General features: G+C 36.1%; 2 protein-coding genes across 2 annotated transcripts; both read right to left on the bottom strand.

Moving 5' to 3' along the window:
• Nucleotides 1-270: 270 nt before the first annotated feature.
• On the bottom strand, nucleotides 271-6,119 carry LOC113761353. Its single transcript, XM_027304306.1, has 4 exons — nucleotides 5,913-6,119; nucleotides 3,127-3,485; nucleotides 2,452-2,774; nucleotides 271-747 (listed from the first exon to the last, which is right to left on the bottom strand). Exons 1-4 carry the CDS (start codon nucleotides 6,016-6,018, stop codon nucleotides 627-629), a joined length of 909 nt encoding a protein of 302 aa, XP_027160107.1. The 5' UTR covers nucleotides 6,019-6,119; the 3' UTR covers nucleotides 271-626.
• A 1,137-nt stretch (nucleotides 6,120-7,256) lies between these two features.
• Nucleotides 7,257-10,659, bottom strand: LOC113763738 (dormancy-associated protein homolog 3). The gene is made up of 3 exons (XM_027307648.1): nucleotides 10,424-10,659; nucleotides 9,668-9,868; nucleotides 7,257-7,766 (listed from the first exon to the last, which is right to left on the bottom strand). Exons 1-3 carry the CDS (start codon nucleotides 10,536-10,538, stop codon nucleotides 7,657-7,659), a joined length of 426 nt encoding a protein of 141 aa, XP_027163449.1. The 5' UTR covers nucleotides 10,539-10,659; the 3' UTR covers nucleotides 7,257-7,656.
• Between the last annotated feature and the right edge of the window lie 6,178 nt (nucleotides 10,660-16,837).

Raw genomic sequence — 16,837 nt, 5'->3', positions numbered from 1 at the left:
TTTGCAAATGAAAGCCTCCAGGGAAGACTGGTAAGTGAGCGTCATTGCAATCTTTGTTGTAATCCTTTGTATTGTACCACAAAGTTGTGCCATGTTTAATGAACCGTCCATTTGGTACTTTTTTGGGCATTGCTTCAAAGCTCTTCCACACATTCAAGTTTTGTTATGAATCTCTCTGCTGTATCATTGGAAAAGAGTCTCACTCTCTCCATTAAAATACAAAGGAAGGATGAGAAGAACAAGCAGAGGACCAAAACGGTGGCAGTCAGATTTATGCCTTTAACAGGTCAATCATAAATTGAGTGGCTTCAATTCGCCAGTGAGGATTCAGAGTTTAGACATCCCAGTACAAATTGCCAACAAAGGTAGACCCCTGTTTAAACCCCCACCCAGACAACAAAGAAAAGCCCAACTCTTAGGCCATGACCTTTGTTCTTATAGCTGTTGATATATCAACCTGCCAAAACTGCTTGTAAAGTTACAACCAGAAGCCTTCAGACAAGCAAATCCTTGTCCATTTAGAAGCAGCGTTGGAGACAAACTATAGGCATTACAGGAATATCAGAACAGCTGCCAATAAACTAACATGGTTAATTACATTTTAAAAAAAAAAAGGACATTCATCACTAAGTTGTCTTTTTATTTCCCCGACCAGGAGGAGACGTTGAATTCATCTTTGTTCCCAGTTTCCTTGCAGTCCGTTGAAGAGCAGCGTGCTTTTGACGTTGGCTACGGCTTTTCCTTTGACTGCATGTTCCAAATACAAAGTCATTTGTACAACCAGAGGAGCCAAAAGGTTGGGAGCAAAAATCTTCGACAATATATGGAAAATAAAATGTAAAATTTAACATTATTGATCAGCTAATGTCTGATATAAATGTTGCAAGCTCCATAAGTTGAGGAAAATGTGATTACTGGACATTGTCAAAGAAGAAACTCCCATCTCAAATCAAATCCACTGACGCGGACAAGAAGAGATGCACACAAACAGCTCTCTCTCTCTCCCCAAAATTTTACATAATCCAAAGACTGAGAGCTCAAAAATATGCTGCACCAACGTGAAACTTCAAATAGACAAATGAAAAAAAAAACTACCATCCATCAAACGAACTATAATTAGCACCAAAAGACTACCTAAACATTTCACTATGGAAAGGACAGAAAACAAAGATAAACACAAGGAACAACCCACAATTGCAACTTCCATCAGCATACTATCCCCACTTTCTTCCCTTTGTCACAATTGACCTTTCCTTGGCTTTTATCTTGTCTGGATTCCTTTAATCTTCTATTATCAATTCATAGTTCGCAATGAAAAAGCCTAATTGCACTTTAAACTTTGCTAGAGAAACCAGTTAGTTGGATGCCACATAAGTCCGAGGTAGATCATACAGGTAATCATTCAAAGGTCTATGCTCAATTTCTGCAACTGAACTATATATCATCACTCCCTACCCCAGAGCACTACCCATCATTATAGTCCTCCATCTCCACCAGATTCAAACCTCTTTCTCAAAAGCTCCCTTCCTCTTCAGAGAAACAAACCCTTGCATTCCTAAAAATTACAACCTTGGTATCACTTTTAAAGCTATATAATAAGACACTATTCTATGATCCTGTTTATTCAAAGTTTTATCTCCACGGCATCTGAAACTATTTCATCAGTGTCTGTCCCCTCTCAGCAGAGCTGATTTCCCCTTAGCTGATTAAAACCTACCTTTCATATGTTCCTCCCAGGGCAACTTTACTTTGCAAACAGATGACCAGAAAAGTGTGTGAAGCTTTTGCTTAAAGCGTGTGAAGCTGTTGCTTAAATTCTTCACAACCCTTTCTTGAATCACAAACTGAGAGATTTTGTGACCACCCTCAACTCATCAGAGCCAGGCCTCATGCCAATAAAAGAACTTTTACCTTGCTTAAAGATATATAACCTTGATTTGACTAAAGCCATTACTCAAGGTTGTTTGATTTGGTCTGCGTCCTAAGCCCAAATGTGTTTCTGATTAAGTCAAGGGATACTGGAGCACCTCTTATTATGTTTTTACCAGTCCAGAAGCTGACCTTTCACATATTGACCACATGGACAGCCTTTCTCCAATTCCTGTTTCTAAACTCAATTTGTCACAGTGTATAACACCAGTCTCCCTAAAGTCCATTTCAGAAACTTTTGGTCATCAAACTAAGCCTGTTCAACACTTCCATTTCAAACACCCTAAACCGAAGTATGTGTCTCCCGCTTGATCTCTTATAGACCAAGACAGCACAGAATGCTCATTATGCATAGTTGCCACAAATTTATGAAGTTCAACTAGTATGAATATGATACAAAAAATTCAGTAGATGAACTAAACTTCAGATAGTAAAAGCATCAAACCATAGACAAATTAAGTATTGTGACTCGAGTAGAAAACATGGCGGATGCTTTTGATACCATTAACAAAGTTGTCTAACCTTGCAAATATCAGTCCCGCTGTAAGAACCATTCCTCCTACTGCCCAAGAAACTTTTTCACTGAATGGCATTGCCTCCACCCATTGCCTGAAATCTTCTAAAGACCCCAAACCTTCTGTTTCTTGTGGAACCCTAGACTCTGAAGCTTTCCAGAGATCAGCAACATAATCCAGACTAGCTTTCCCACCATAGCATGATAATTCTTGAGGATCATCAGATGGCTTAACAGAAAAACCTGCAGCACGGCAGAGATCTGTGCCATTAGAGATCCATTCTGAGGCTCTACCACACACAAAGTCTTTTAATCCACATGGTGCTAGAACCTGGCATGTAATGGTCAAATAAGAGAGTAAATTTTTCATAATGCATGAGGTAACTTAAGGCAATATTTTTTATACACAGAAAATTAGGGGCATTGGCATAACAATATTCTAGATAAGGAGCACTTTGAAGATAATTCATATGCTCCCTTGAACGGTTTTTGCTAACTTTACTGAATCAGATTTGGGAAAAGAAGAAAGAAACAACACAAAAGAAAAACATAGAACAGTTCCATGGATCAAGCTCCCTCGCAAACTAAAGATACGAAGCTTCAGCAAAGTTTCATACTTGTTACTTTGTTACAAGGCCAACTGGAAAACCACATATCTAGTCCTTAATTAAAGCACAACAAACCTGTGTTTTAGCATCCACAGAGAAGTATGCATCCAAGCATGCTTGATACACTCTATCACAAAACGATACACATATTACAGGAGGTCCAGGCTGTACACCAACACGAGGATCACAGATGGAACATTCCAACAGTTCCCACAAGTGTAAGCATTCTTGACTTGCTTCTCCAGCTGAAGCCAACTTCCTGATAGACAAAAAAGCTGGATGCGTCTGGGTTACATCACAGCATGTACTATGGCGAAAAACCCTGCAAAGAGTCAGATCCCGACGTCCCTTGCTTACTTTTCTGGGAGGCTTACCCTCATCTAGAAATGGCGGGAAGCGCCCACCAGGAGATACACAAACACCAGAAGTTTTTTCTGCATGAAGTAAAATTCAATTCCTTAGTTTAGGCATAAAGACACATTAGGAGGATGTCAAGAACTTCAAAAGCACAGTAACCACCATATATATCAACAGAGTTTATTCACAAAGTAGCAGATCTTTTGATGCTTTAAGTATATATTTGTCGTTAAGGAATCCATACAGGATATACAAGCTGCTCAAAGCAAGCTATGTGTTTTATTTATTAATCTACACAAGTTAGATTGTAAACCTTACTCCAGAAGAAAAATGTGAGCAACGTAGGAATTCTTCAATCTCAAATGGTATCTTCCCTTCTTCAGAACATAAGATTGCCATTTTTCAAGTTCTCTTATTATCGTGGATTATTCCTCAATCACCTCAGCCTTGTAGAAGACTATTTTCCAAGCTACAGAATTATAAAGATAGCAATGGAGACTCAAGCACTGGTTTTGAAATATTATAATCAGTTTTGGCATTTTAAGTGTTGAAGACCCACTTACCTTCCAAGTTTTTAGCACAACTGGGACAGAAGTTGGTATCTTTTGTGCCCCGCACTATTAGCACATACTTTACTTTGAGTGACCTGTATACTGTTCCATTTACCTATTACGAGTTATTCTATCCGATGCTTTTCTTCAATTCTTATCATCAACATTTTATACACATCAAAGTCGTCTTTTTTTTTACAAATTAAGCAGGAGAGAAGTGGGATTTAGAAAGCAAGCCGTGGGGTGGGGCCCGGTGGGGGATTTGATCCCAAGAACTCTAATTCCTTGGGTGCCAACCTTAGCCACTAAACCAAGGTCACCTTGGCCTATTTTATTTTAGCAGTGATGAATGAGGTGGGATTTAAGAAGCGGGAAGGGGGGAAGGAGGAATTTGAATCCAGGACCTCTAATTCCCAGGGATTTCTAAATCTGCTCATCTTTTTGAATACTCCACCAATCTTGAGTTTCTCCTAATTATTCTCCTGGCAGTGGAAGCTTTATCGTATTATGGGTTGCTACATTCTTAGACATCTTTAAGTATTTTACAGGCCATCCATGTCATCATTCTGTTGTACCAGCATTCTGTTAATATGTTGGTCATTGGAAGCCTACTACTTGCTGCTAAACTGGAAGTTGATTGACTTGCCTTGTTCCAAAAGTTTCCTCAACTTTGACAAGCATATAAGAATCAAAACAAACTCCCAAAGGTCTTTCCAGTTTGTCTAATGCATCGGATACCATAATTACATTTAGAACCTTACCATCACCTAGATAGGACCACCACTACTTACATTCTCCCTCAACAATTTTAAGTAACATTTAGATTCATCATTTTGAGCTCATTGAAAAATTAACCTAAATCAGGCACTAGAAACCATTCCCATTAAGGAAAGGAGCAATTTTACTAGCTTCTTATGGCTTCCTGATCCACAATGTTTCGAGAATTATTAAACTCAATTAGTTTCCGCTTATCAGATGCTTTCTCTCCTTAATAACCTACAGTGAGAGATGCCGCTGGTCCACTTTCCATATTTGACCAGAAAAACAACTACCACAAGATAATCAGGTGAAAGGTGTGCATTCTAAGGCACAATCAACAGTCTAAACCCTCTAAGGTTCCTATAAACTAATATTCGAAGCCATGTCTTCCTTCTTAACTACCCAAATAAACAACAAGCACGTCACAAGATTCACTAAACTGCTGAATGAGAAATAAAATTGTAAAAGCTGCAGGAAAGGTAGCCTATGGTTGACCATTGCCTCAATCTGGCGTAAAAATTCAATCTTTAAAATATGTGGACCTTCTAATAAGAGACAGGAATTCAAATCTAAACAGATGAATCCTGTTAAATTAAATAACTCCAAGGGTAATTCGGTTGCTTTGAAGTACTTAAGGGCCCATTTCAAGCCAAATCTCTAGACGTTGTTTCTAGCTTAGGTTTTAGCATTACAATTAGGTATTAATGATTTCGCACCACCCTCATAAATATTTTTCACTTCCACTACCATTACATTAGTAAAAGGCTACGCTTCAACAAATAATCCAACCTCCCCTCCCCCACCCCACCCCCCTTTCACCCCACCCAAACGGAAGTAAAAAAAAAAAAAAAGTTTGTAGAAAACCATTATGAATTGTCTTTGATAGGTTTAAAGCCACAAAATATACTGTATGACAGTAATGACCATCTGAAGCAAAATTCTTGAATAGCAAAAGATAAGCAAAACATACAAACACCCTCAACAATAAAAACGATGAAAACAAAATTTGGGTTCGAGAATAAACTATGTAAAGGGTCAGAAAAAAATTATGGAATGCAAAATAACCGTGAATTCATCTGTGATCGTGTGGCATGCCTTGTATATGTTCGTGCATATGCCTGACTGATAATACACATACCAGGAATAACTTTGGATTTGAGAAACAGAGGCAGAGATTAGGAATAATACACATACCAGTATTAGTAGTAGCAGAAGCAGCAAAGACGCGAGAGAAAGGAAGGTTGATGGTTGAGGTGGTGAGTATCAGCAGCAAAATGCAGCGGTGACTTTCCCATCTCATCTTTTGGTGCTGTAGGTCCAGGAGTTTCTTGAGTTCCAACTTTTCTTCCCAAAGGTTTCGCAGTAATAATATCAGAAAGTTTCTCCTCTATCAAAGAGGAAATTTGCCTAATCAGTTTTAGTCTTCTAGCCTAAACTCTCTAACTCAAAAAGTTTTTAATAAAATGATTGTGCTAAAAAAATAATAATGATACGGTGTTACTGATATATATATATATGATAGCTTTAATTTATTCCAAGCAATTATCTAAATTTTTTTTTTGGATGTTTATATTATTCTTATCTCATGATTTTATTTTAGAATTTTATCAATAAAATTAATCTTTTTCTTGCCACCAAATTTGTGTGCAAAAAATTGAAAATGTAGCAACTGCTTAGCGAAAATAATTAATCAAAATTTTAAACAATTAGTTGTTAACATGGACCGAGTAGAGAGACAATGAAGCAAGCCCAAAGTTCTGAAGTCAAATTGGTCCATCTGCTTCTCCCAGAATCATAACTTTTTTCCAGGTCAAATTTTCATAAAAATTTTGAGGAGTTATATACTATTATTTTCTTTTTCTATTATGTTATTATAGTCTTTTGAGTCAAACTTTCTTTTTTTTTTCTCAGGCAACATTCTACACTAAGACGTGAACCCCTACACCACACAAGTGCATGGCTGCCTTAATTCAATAATTTCTTTTTTTTTTTCTGTTATTTTCGAGGGGGGGGGGGTTAAATGACTTGTGCTTTTAATAGACAGGAGCTTATTATGTCAATTAGCTAATGAAACATGTCATCCTCATCGTAGTTATAAATTTTGGTCTGATTCGATTAACAGTCAACTGGCTATAGAATCAAAATAAATAGCTAATTAAACCAGTTAAGCAGTAAATCTATTGACCAGTCAACGATTCAACCGATAAATTAAAAAAAATTTACCGATCAAACCACCAATTTAAATTTTTTATTATTTTTATAATTTAAAATATATTATTATATTATATAATATAATTATTATACAACCCACAATTAATTAATTAAATCAATGGCTCATAACCCAATGATTCAAAATAATTATTTTGGCGACATATTAAACACCACCATGCCCATTTCTTCCCTTTAAGAGTGACGGGGAGTGAGGGAAAACCAATTGCTGAGTCCAATTGCTGAGTCCAATTTCCATTCTTTTCGAGGGGGGACTCATTCATCACATAATACAGACGAGAAGTGGAGGTAAAAAGGAAAACATTCCCATTGAAAAACAGGTACAAGGAGAGCACAGCTTTACTGCAATATCAACCAAAGTTGCACAACACAAATAGGCATTCAAGCGCACCGGAAAATGAAGGAAATAACAGAAGAAATTTAGCAGTTTTGCGAGAAACCAAACCACTCTGAGCTCTGCATACAGAGACCAGGATACATTACAAACTTCAAACTGAGCTTTTACAGAAGTCTGCATAACCAGCCCTCCATACACCGAGACAGCAAACACTACCATAACCCATATTTACAAGATTAATTTTTTGATTACACGCCACCAAACTTTTCACACTCAGTGCTATTCATCTAAAAGATTCCCCATGACAAGCTGCAAAGATGAAAATCTGACTACTTTTAGCCGCTCAACATGGAAAATGCAAAGCCTCATATCTCACAGGTCATAAGGAGGAGGAGGGTTCCTGGGTCCAACACTGCTGGATTTCTCGTATGCGAATGATGCAGACTTCCTGCGAAACCGATACGCCTCTCTTCCTCCAGCACCTACACATCATGCATCAGGAAAATTTTTTTTGCTGTCAATATTCTTCATCATCCAAGTATACAGTAAATGCAGGAATGCTTGCAGCAAGATTGAACGAGAAAATACTGTAGTAGTCAATAAGCTGGGGTACAGCATCAAAGAGTATAAAGAGGGGGACAGAGACATTGCACCAAGCTGCAAAAAGAAGCCCCATGTCATGATATAATTGCTATTGATCAAGGAAGAAAAAGAAACACTACATCACATTGCTTTGAGACCATCTATGCTATTTACAATTCAATTTGTTGATTAATAAGCAGTCCCATCACCTACCACATCCAACCATATTTCCCTTTATTCCACCCTACTCGGATTCTTTCCCACCACAAGCTGAGCATGGACCATGTCATGCACATGATCACATGCATAATAACACTTCCAACACTTCCTATGACCTAACTTTGTGTCGGTTCCATATGCCAAATTAATTAAGCTTCCATTTCAATTGCTGCACACAACCATGATGAGCAAACCTCTCAATATTCCTCACAGAAAACATTTCAAGATTTTGTATTACAAAGTCTTGCACAACAGCATATCACAGCACATTCAATATTACTTGAGCAGTAGGTACATATTTAGACTGAAGCACAGCATAGACTTCATTAGAGCACCTGCTCTTTACCACCGTCGAGCTCCTTAGCAAGTTGGTACAAAATGCAGTCCAGAATACTAACACCAGCAATTCAGTATTATTACTTCTTAGCACGTTTACAAGAGGACAAGCATAGAGAAAATTAAGTCTTACTACCACCTAGATATCATGTCCCTTCGGCCATGTTTGGTTAGTCATCACAAACGGAATTCAACTGAAACTCTTGCATCTTGTATTCTTTAGTCCTTTTACCCTTCTTAAGGTACAAGCCCTGGATCTTCCATCCAGCAAAAGAGTAGGACACACGTCCACCATACAACTTGTGATACAAACATAAACATGTCCCATAGGAGGAGCTGGAGTCAATTTCAGCCAACTAATCCCCATGCAAGTTGCAAGGTGGGTGTGACTTGTGACGTTGTCGAAAAGGAAAGATTTGGTTGTAATACCAAATAATTTACTAAACATCTACGTGGATGCCACCTTAAAACGGATTATTAGTGTATAAGAAGACAACCAACAAATAATTGCACCCTCTGATCCACCATTCCACATTTCCACCTAACTTTTCCGTCCGCCTTGCATTATCCGCTCAAAAGATCTATCCACCACAACCCCTTAACGACAAATTTTTGTTACCATTTTTATTTAATGTAAATACACATGATGTGATATATCACTCATCCATAGAACTACACATAATATGGCAAAATTTGTCGCCATAATTGACAATAACCCCTTCAATTAACAAAAACCTATCACTAGTTTTCTACTATACCATACAAATGAACCCTATCAAACCCCGTTTGTGGATTTACCAATATGTCCTCTAACAGATTGTTCTAGATCTAGACTAAGACCCCTCTACAGATTTCTCCCCATAATTTCAAGCCAATTATGATTCCAAATAGTTTTTTTAATCGAAAATTATAGATATTTTCAGTCTATATTTTCAGTATTTTTTTTAAGTATTTTTAAAAAATATGCACATCGATAAGAAAGTGTATCATCTATTTACTAACTTATATGCAGTACTAAAAAAGTGTACCGCACGGGTATAATACAAAGCCTTTGATCTATTTTTTCTGTCAAACTTTGATATACTACTATTTGGAGTAGGGTTTTGACCCAGTAAAAAAGATACCTCCCTACTTCTTGGAGGCCGGTTATCAAGGACAAAATGGACATTTGGTCACGACCAAAAGCAGAAAAACAGTACTCTACTGATGACTAATCATAAGAGAGTGATGACTATTGCAACCTTACCGGCGAAGGGAGATACCGGAGGTGTAGAGCCAGGTGTTGTAGAGCCAGGTGTTGACCCGGCTGGCGATGCCGGCGGCGAGTCTTTAACGTCAACTGGAGGTGGCCTTACTATCATGATACTTCTTGTCACCCTCACTGCATCCTCCGCCGCCGCTCCTCCTGCTCCGTTCCCGTATGATCTCGGGCCTCCAACTACGGATTCTGTAAACCAAAAACAAAAAGGAGGAGGAGAAATTGACATCAACACTCAACCGTACAAACAATCCAATCTGATGTTACAGAACAAAACCCAAAGAAACTAAACAATAAAACCTCACACTTCATTTCACTGCAGCTTCATGCATTAATATTCTCAAGGCATCCGGATTCAACTTGATCTATTACGGTACATCCCAACCCAAAAATAAAGGATAGTCCCCAAAATGATCTTGTCCAAAAGTCAACTTATCAAGGTACTTTTTCCCTATCAACCTAGGACTCTGCTAAAATCTTATCATCATATTATCAGAACCTTGTGCTTAACTAACCAGCCCTTCTTCTGTAAACCCATTTTCCTGGCGCCCATATATATTACACGCTTCAATCTCTTATACACAAAATTTGTACCAGCATCTTTACAGACATGAATCAAAATTTCCAGATACATAGTAAATCTTTACCAGCATCTTTACAGATATGAATCAAAATTTCCAGATATTGTGGATTTAAGTTCTGTTATAATTTAACAAACGTCGTAAGATAGCAAGGAAGGCGTACCCTTCCCGGCGTTCGGTCGGAAGTTAAAGGTCGGATGTTTTCTGAGTTTCCCGAGCCCGCTATCGGGCCGGGGGCCGGCAACTGTATCATCCCAGAGCTTCTCCAGTAAACTCATGGCGCACTTTAGCAGACTCCCCACACGCTAACGGAACGGAACGGAACTATTCCCTCAAACCTTCACCCACTCGGAAATTATTTCACGGAGAGAGCTCAGAAGAGGAAATGGTCCTCAGCTCAGCTCACCTCAACGGCTATTTATTAGCCGAAAACGCGTTAAAGTTGGAGCGGAGTCCTATGGGCAGAGTTCAGATTCAATCGTGGCCGTTGATCTGGGCTGGGTGGATCTGACGTGACGTGGAGGGTGGATCGATAAGCACGATAGAGGAGATAAGATCGTTGAGGGTCTAGATTTTTTGTGGATCGCCACGTGGAGACCGATTAATGGGAGAAAGGGCATGTCACGTGATGTGTCGTTTTCGTTCTGATGTGAAAGGTCGAGAGTGCCCTTTGCTTTATCCCTAGTGGGGCTCAGGGCTCGGATTCATTGGAAATTGCGAAATGGATCGGTTTTAATTCCTTACATTTTTTTCCCTTTTTATTGTAATGAAAAAGCTGGATAAGTTTTATGCTGACCACATAATATTTGGATAGAGTATTATTCGAAATAATTACCGTAGCATTTTTTATAATGTGATGTATATAAGATAAAAAGTGAATTGAAAAATGTGTTTATGATGCAAACGAAATATTATTTGGGATAATTTGGCAATCCAAACACCTTCATTGTGTTTGGACAGTAGATTATTTGAGATAATTTGGTAAAAAAAATACTGTAATATTCTTTTAATATAATATATATGAGATAAAGTGCAAATAAATTAAAAAATATGTTAATCATGCAAATAAGTAGTGTGTGTAAATAACGTGTAATCCAAACACACTCATCAATAATAATGTGTAAATAAGATGATTATCTTCAGAACTATATAGATAGTTTATACAGGAATTTTCTTTTAAAGATCGTTAACCAACGTAATTTTCACATCCTTGATTAGATTGGAACACATAATATTTTATAAAAAAAAAGTTGTTTAGATTCGACTCCAATTAATACGAGTTAAGGCATTATCTTCGAAGCCATAAATATTTGTAGAGATTTTTTATAAATTATTAGACATTAATACAATTATCACTCCTTCGAGCACATAATCTTTTGTAAATGAGTTGTCTAACGGCGGGCGAGGAGAAACAGCTTCAATTACTTACCCCAAGAAGAAAAAAAGAAAAAGCCTGTGCTACGGTAGCATCAATGAGAAATCATTAATACGTTTTCTGGTCTTTTTCTTGGAAATGTTCTAGAAGGATGACGCTGAAGGGAGAAATGAGCGCCAAAATTCTAATTACCCTTGAATCCATGCTACTGGTTCCGTTTGGATTAGTTATTTTTAGGATATTTTTTAAAAGTGTTACTGTAACAGAATTTTTATAGTATATTTTGAGATATTTAAGAGTAAAAGAGTTTTTAGAATATATTTAGAGATTTTTTTTAAAAATTTAAAAAATGTATACTACTTTTTAGAATATTTTTTAAAAATTTTAATAGTATTTGAAAACTCTGGAATCCAAGCAGATTAAAAAGTAAAGCACTAGACTTGGCTTTTAATATAAAAAAAAACTTTTAAATCACTTTTTGGTTTTTAATTTTTGTAATAATTTGCACTTTTATATGGTGTCCTCTTTTAAAAAAAAAAAAAATTCGTAGGGTGTCTCCTTTCTTGCTAGTATGCTATATCCAAACAATATATCATATTAAACTAAATCTTGGCTTCAAAAATTAAAAGAAAAAATGTGAGACTTTGATATTGACATCTTATTATATTTATTATTATATAATAAAGTTTGAGCAGGGGTTTGGTATTAATAAAAAAGTGTTACAATTTACTCTTCTAACATTTACCAATATCTATCCACATCGTATTTATAAAATCTCCCACTCCTACATAACTACCGTCACATTACTATCACTACACTTTCCGATTAACTGATTACTATCACTTTTTGATTTTTATTTTCTTTATTAATTTGATTTCACATATGGTGTCCTCTTTTTATTTTAAAAAAAAAAATTTTTTGGTAGGGTGTCTCCTTTCTTACTAGCATGTTATATGCCACAAGTATAACATATCAAACTAAATATTGGCTTCAAAAATTAAAAGAAAAATTGTGAGATTTTGATATCCATATCATTTATGAAGTACTAACATGTATAAGTTCCAACATTCTTTCTTTTTTTTTTGGTATTTTTAACTTTTTTTTTAAATGTAAATGTAAATGAGGAGTTTCGAATCCAAAATCTCTTACTTACCTTCCAAACTTCCATACCAGTACAAGTTCAAACATTCAATTCAATTTCTCTTCCCTGGTCCTCAACTTGGGTTGCATTTTAATTTTATTGACAGTTCAACAACCTCAGCTAAATATTTCAAGTATCAATCATTATCTGTTTTCTAAACAAATTAATTGTCTTTTGGTTTGTTCCACAATTAACAATATCGATTAACAGTTGTGTTCCACGTTCGATTGATAGCGACGGAAACGCAAGAAACTCTACAAAAACAACAAAGCATCACCCTAACGGGATGAAGCCGCCTGCAAACATATATGACCTATGAATAGATTCTTTTCTGGTTTGCTTGAGTTGGAGCTTGTCAGTCAATGAAGTCTTTTACATGTAATTGAATTAGAGTACAACCATTGACAGTCCTTTATGAGTTTGGGATAAGAATTTGGGACAGAAAGGTTGGCCAATGCCAATTGTTGACCGTCCTTCATGAATGGTGTAAAAGAAAGGGGTACAGCACTACAACTATTTTAACCAGTTCTGAATTGTGCATATAAACAACAAAGAACAACTTTTCTAGTAAATTATTACGGATTAGATGTTTTTAAAGGTGTTTTTAGAAAATTTTACTGTAACGATGTATATAAAAAAATTTTACCGTAAATAATTATGTGTTTTTGATGGAGTTTTTGAAGTGTTTTTGTGATGTATTTTGAAGTACTTTTAGAATTTAAAATTCTTCAAAGGTATTTTTAAAAATTAAACATCACCACGACCCCCACCCCCTTTCTCCTTCCCTTCCTCTCTTAGACCTAGTCGGCGATAGTGGTGGCCCACCACTGGTGGGTGGTGATAGTGTAGTAAGTGGTTGTGGTGAGTAAAAGAAGAAAATGTGGTAGGATTCGTTTTCCTTTTTTTTATTATTATTATTTTATGTTTTTAATATTTTTATTATTTTTATAACTTGTATTTGAGATTATGTGTGTTTTTTTGAGTTATTTTTGGAGTTTGTTTTTTAGAATTGTTACTATAGATTCCAAATACAAATATAGTTTTTGAAAAAAAATTTAAATCCACGCAGATCCATAATTTATCGATTTAGAGTTAAGGTTAAAACATAAGAACTAAAAAATTGTATTCTAATCCTTCTGCCCCCTACAGGCTTTTTAAATGCTATCCCTCCCTTGTTAGAAAAAATTTTATTAAACAATTTATATTAATTTGTAACAGAATGTTTATTTTCCATATTGAAGTACTACATGTTAATTGTGTAAAATTTACGTAATGTTATCTAAAATAATACATTTTGAACTGTTACTTTGTTTAGCTAATTTCTGAGCCTTTAAAAGCTAGTAAAAGGTTGCCGCCCCTAAATTCTGAATAGTCGCAGCTGTAACTACGGACACATGGTCTTGCGATTCAATAAATTGAATAAATTTTATATATACTGCCAGTATGTATACACTATCACTGTTGAATTTATAACTCATGTACTAAAGTTGAATTTCCTATTCAAATTTTGTACAGTTATCATTCATTCAATACTGATAACATATGTACTGTCAGTGTAGTACAGATTAATTCCGATAAATTTAATGGACAAGTCCAAATCGAAAGGCAAATAATGGCGGCGGTAGTCGGGATCCGACCAAATTGTCAACAGAGGGCCGAAGGCCACAAGCAACACTACTAGTCCGTTTTGTCCAAGGAATTAAATAAAATCGAATTGTTAATCTGTTCTTATCTCATTATTTGTTTGTTTCTCAACTTGTGATTATAATTTCACTTTAAACTACAAGCCTATTTGTCCTTGAACTCAACATACACTACTTTCATGGATAAAAAGTGAAGAAGAAATCTTGAAATTTATACCAAGCGATAATTTTAGAAACCTCCCCTGAAGTTTCTAACTATTTTACTTAACTCTTCAAGGTTTTAAAAATTATACTTGCCTTCCTTGATTTGACACTTTTGGTAATCAAACCCTAAAATAGGGTCAAAATTTTAATGAATACTCTAAAATGCCCTTATCTTATAAAGTTTAATTTATTCTTTTAAACAATAATAAAGTAATTTGACACAATTACCAAAGGAATAAGTGTTAGTTTTTTCACGTCAATATTTGTTATTTGATAATCAACTATAAATCTATCACTATAATAGGTTACTTTTCATAGTGATTTATTGGGGATATAGATTCTTTTTAAGATAGAAAAGAAAGCGTTATTTTGATTTTTTTTTTCAAAGTTTGTGGACTAGTTTAGTGGTGGAATTACTATAATTAGATGATGATATTATGTTTGGATAGATTATTATTTGAAATAATTACTGTAGCACTTTTTGTGATATGATATATATAAAATAAAAATGTAGTTAGAAATATAAAAATATGGGTTGAGAAATGTGTTTATGATACAAGTGAAATATTATTTGGAATAAATGTGCTATCCAGACATTATAAAAAGTTATAAAAAAATTTACTAGTTTGACATTTGATCATGATAGAGATTACAGACAATATTAATAGTTCTTTAGATTTTCTGATAAAGAGAAATGAATAAGAAGAAAAAAGGAAAAAAAAATTTATAGAACCCCATCTCTTATATGAACATGACAAACAAGGGAGTTTTATTAGAATGTAAAAGCTACTATTGTCATGTTAAATAGATAAGAGAGGCATGCATAATTTTTAAAACCTCAAAGGAGCCAAGTAAAATTACTAAAAACCTTAGGAGAGATTTCTAGAATTATCCTTTATACAAATTTTAATGATTTATAGTCACTATCAAAGATAGAATATGAATATTAGCAGTAACTTGTGAAGGATTTCCATGACTCTCAATCTGGAGGCAGTGTGAGGCCATCCATGACCTAGTTGTGCCATATCATCTTGTCGCAGATTAAGTATAACCAGGCACCTTATAAAAAAAATGTAGAGTTAAGAGTCTGCTCTCTTGGTCCTAATTAGGCTTTAATTCTATAGTCTTATCTTATCTTTTTTCTTTTGGGTCAAAAATTTTAATTCTATAGCCTTTTTTTTTTTGTTTTAATCGGATACGATAGATTATATTCTACAACTGCTCCTACTCTATACTAAAAAGAAGGAATGGACACAAAAGAGTCAAGGGAAAAATCCAGAGAAAATTGAAACAGGCCTGTTTGGAACCGAGTTTTTTGGCCAAGTTTTTTAGTTACTAGTTTTTTAACAACTTTAGCTATAGGAATCCAAAAAAACTTATCAAATTTTTTAACCTACACACTTCAAAATATCTAATACACAAAAAACTTCCTTTTTTCTTCTTCTTTCTCCCCCACCCCGATCCACCATACCTTCATCGCCAGCCACCACCTCCGCCGCCGGCCACCACCACCTCCGCCGCTGCTTCCGGCGCCAGCCACCTATTCCAGCGCCGGCCTTCCCTTTTTTTTTTCCTTCCTTTCTCCCTCTCCCTCTCCCTCTCCTTCCCTCCCCTCTCTCCCTCCCCTCCCTGGCCACCTTCCCCCTTTCCTAGCTGCAATCTGGTCGCGCAGTACCAGACCGCATCTGCGATCTGGTCACGCGACCGGATTGGGCAAAAGGGGAGGGGGAAGGGGAGGAGAATAGGAAAGGGGAGGAGAGGGAGATGGAGAAGAGGGGGAGAGAAAAAGCAAAAAAAAAAAAAAAAAAAATTGTGCACGCCATGGCTGCTGGTTCTCTGGCTTCGGGAGGGAGATGGGGAGGGTGAAGGGGAGCAGAGAGGGAGAAGAGGGGAAGAGAAAAAGGAAAAAAAATTTTGGGACCATGGCTATTGGTTTGTCTGGTACCGCGAGGGAAGAGGGAGGGGGAAGGAAGAAGAAGAGAGGAAAGAAAAGAAAAAGGAAAGAAAGAAAGAGAAAAAAGAAAGAGAAAAAGAAAGAAAAGAAAAAAAAATGGTAGGGCCATGGCTGCTGGAAAGGCAGAGGTAAACGGCGGAGGGAAGGGGGAGGGGGAAGGAAAAAGAAGAAGAAGAAGAGAGGAAAGAAAAGAAAAAGGAAGGAAAGAAAAAGAAAGAGAAAGAGAAAAAGAAAGAAAAAAAAGAAAAGGAAAAAAAAAA

This window comes from Coffea eugenioides, chromosome 2, assembly GCF_003713205.1.
Source record: "Coffea eugenioides isolate CCC68of chromosome 2, Ceug_1.0, whole genome shotgun sequence".
In the NCBI taxonomy this organism is placed as follows: Eukaryota; Viridiplantae; Streptophyta; class Magnoliopsida; order Gentianales; family Rubiaceae; genus Coffea; species Coffea eugenioides.
This window is presented reverse-complemented; position numbering and strand designations above follow the sequence as displayed.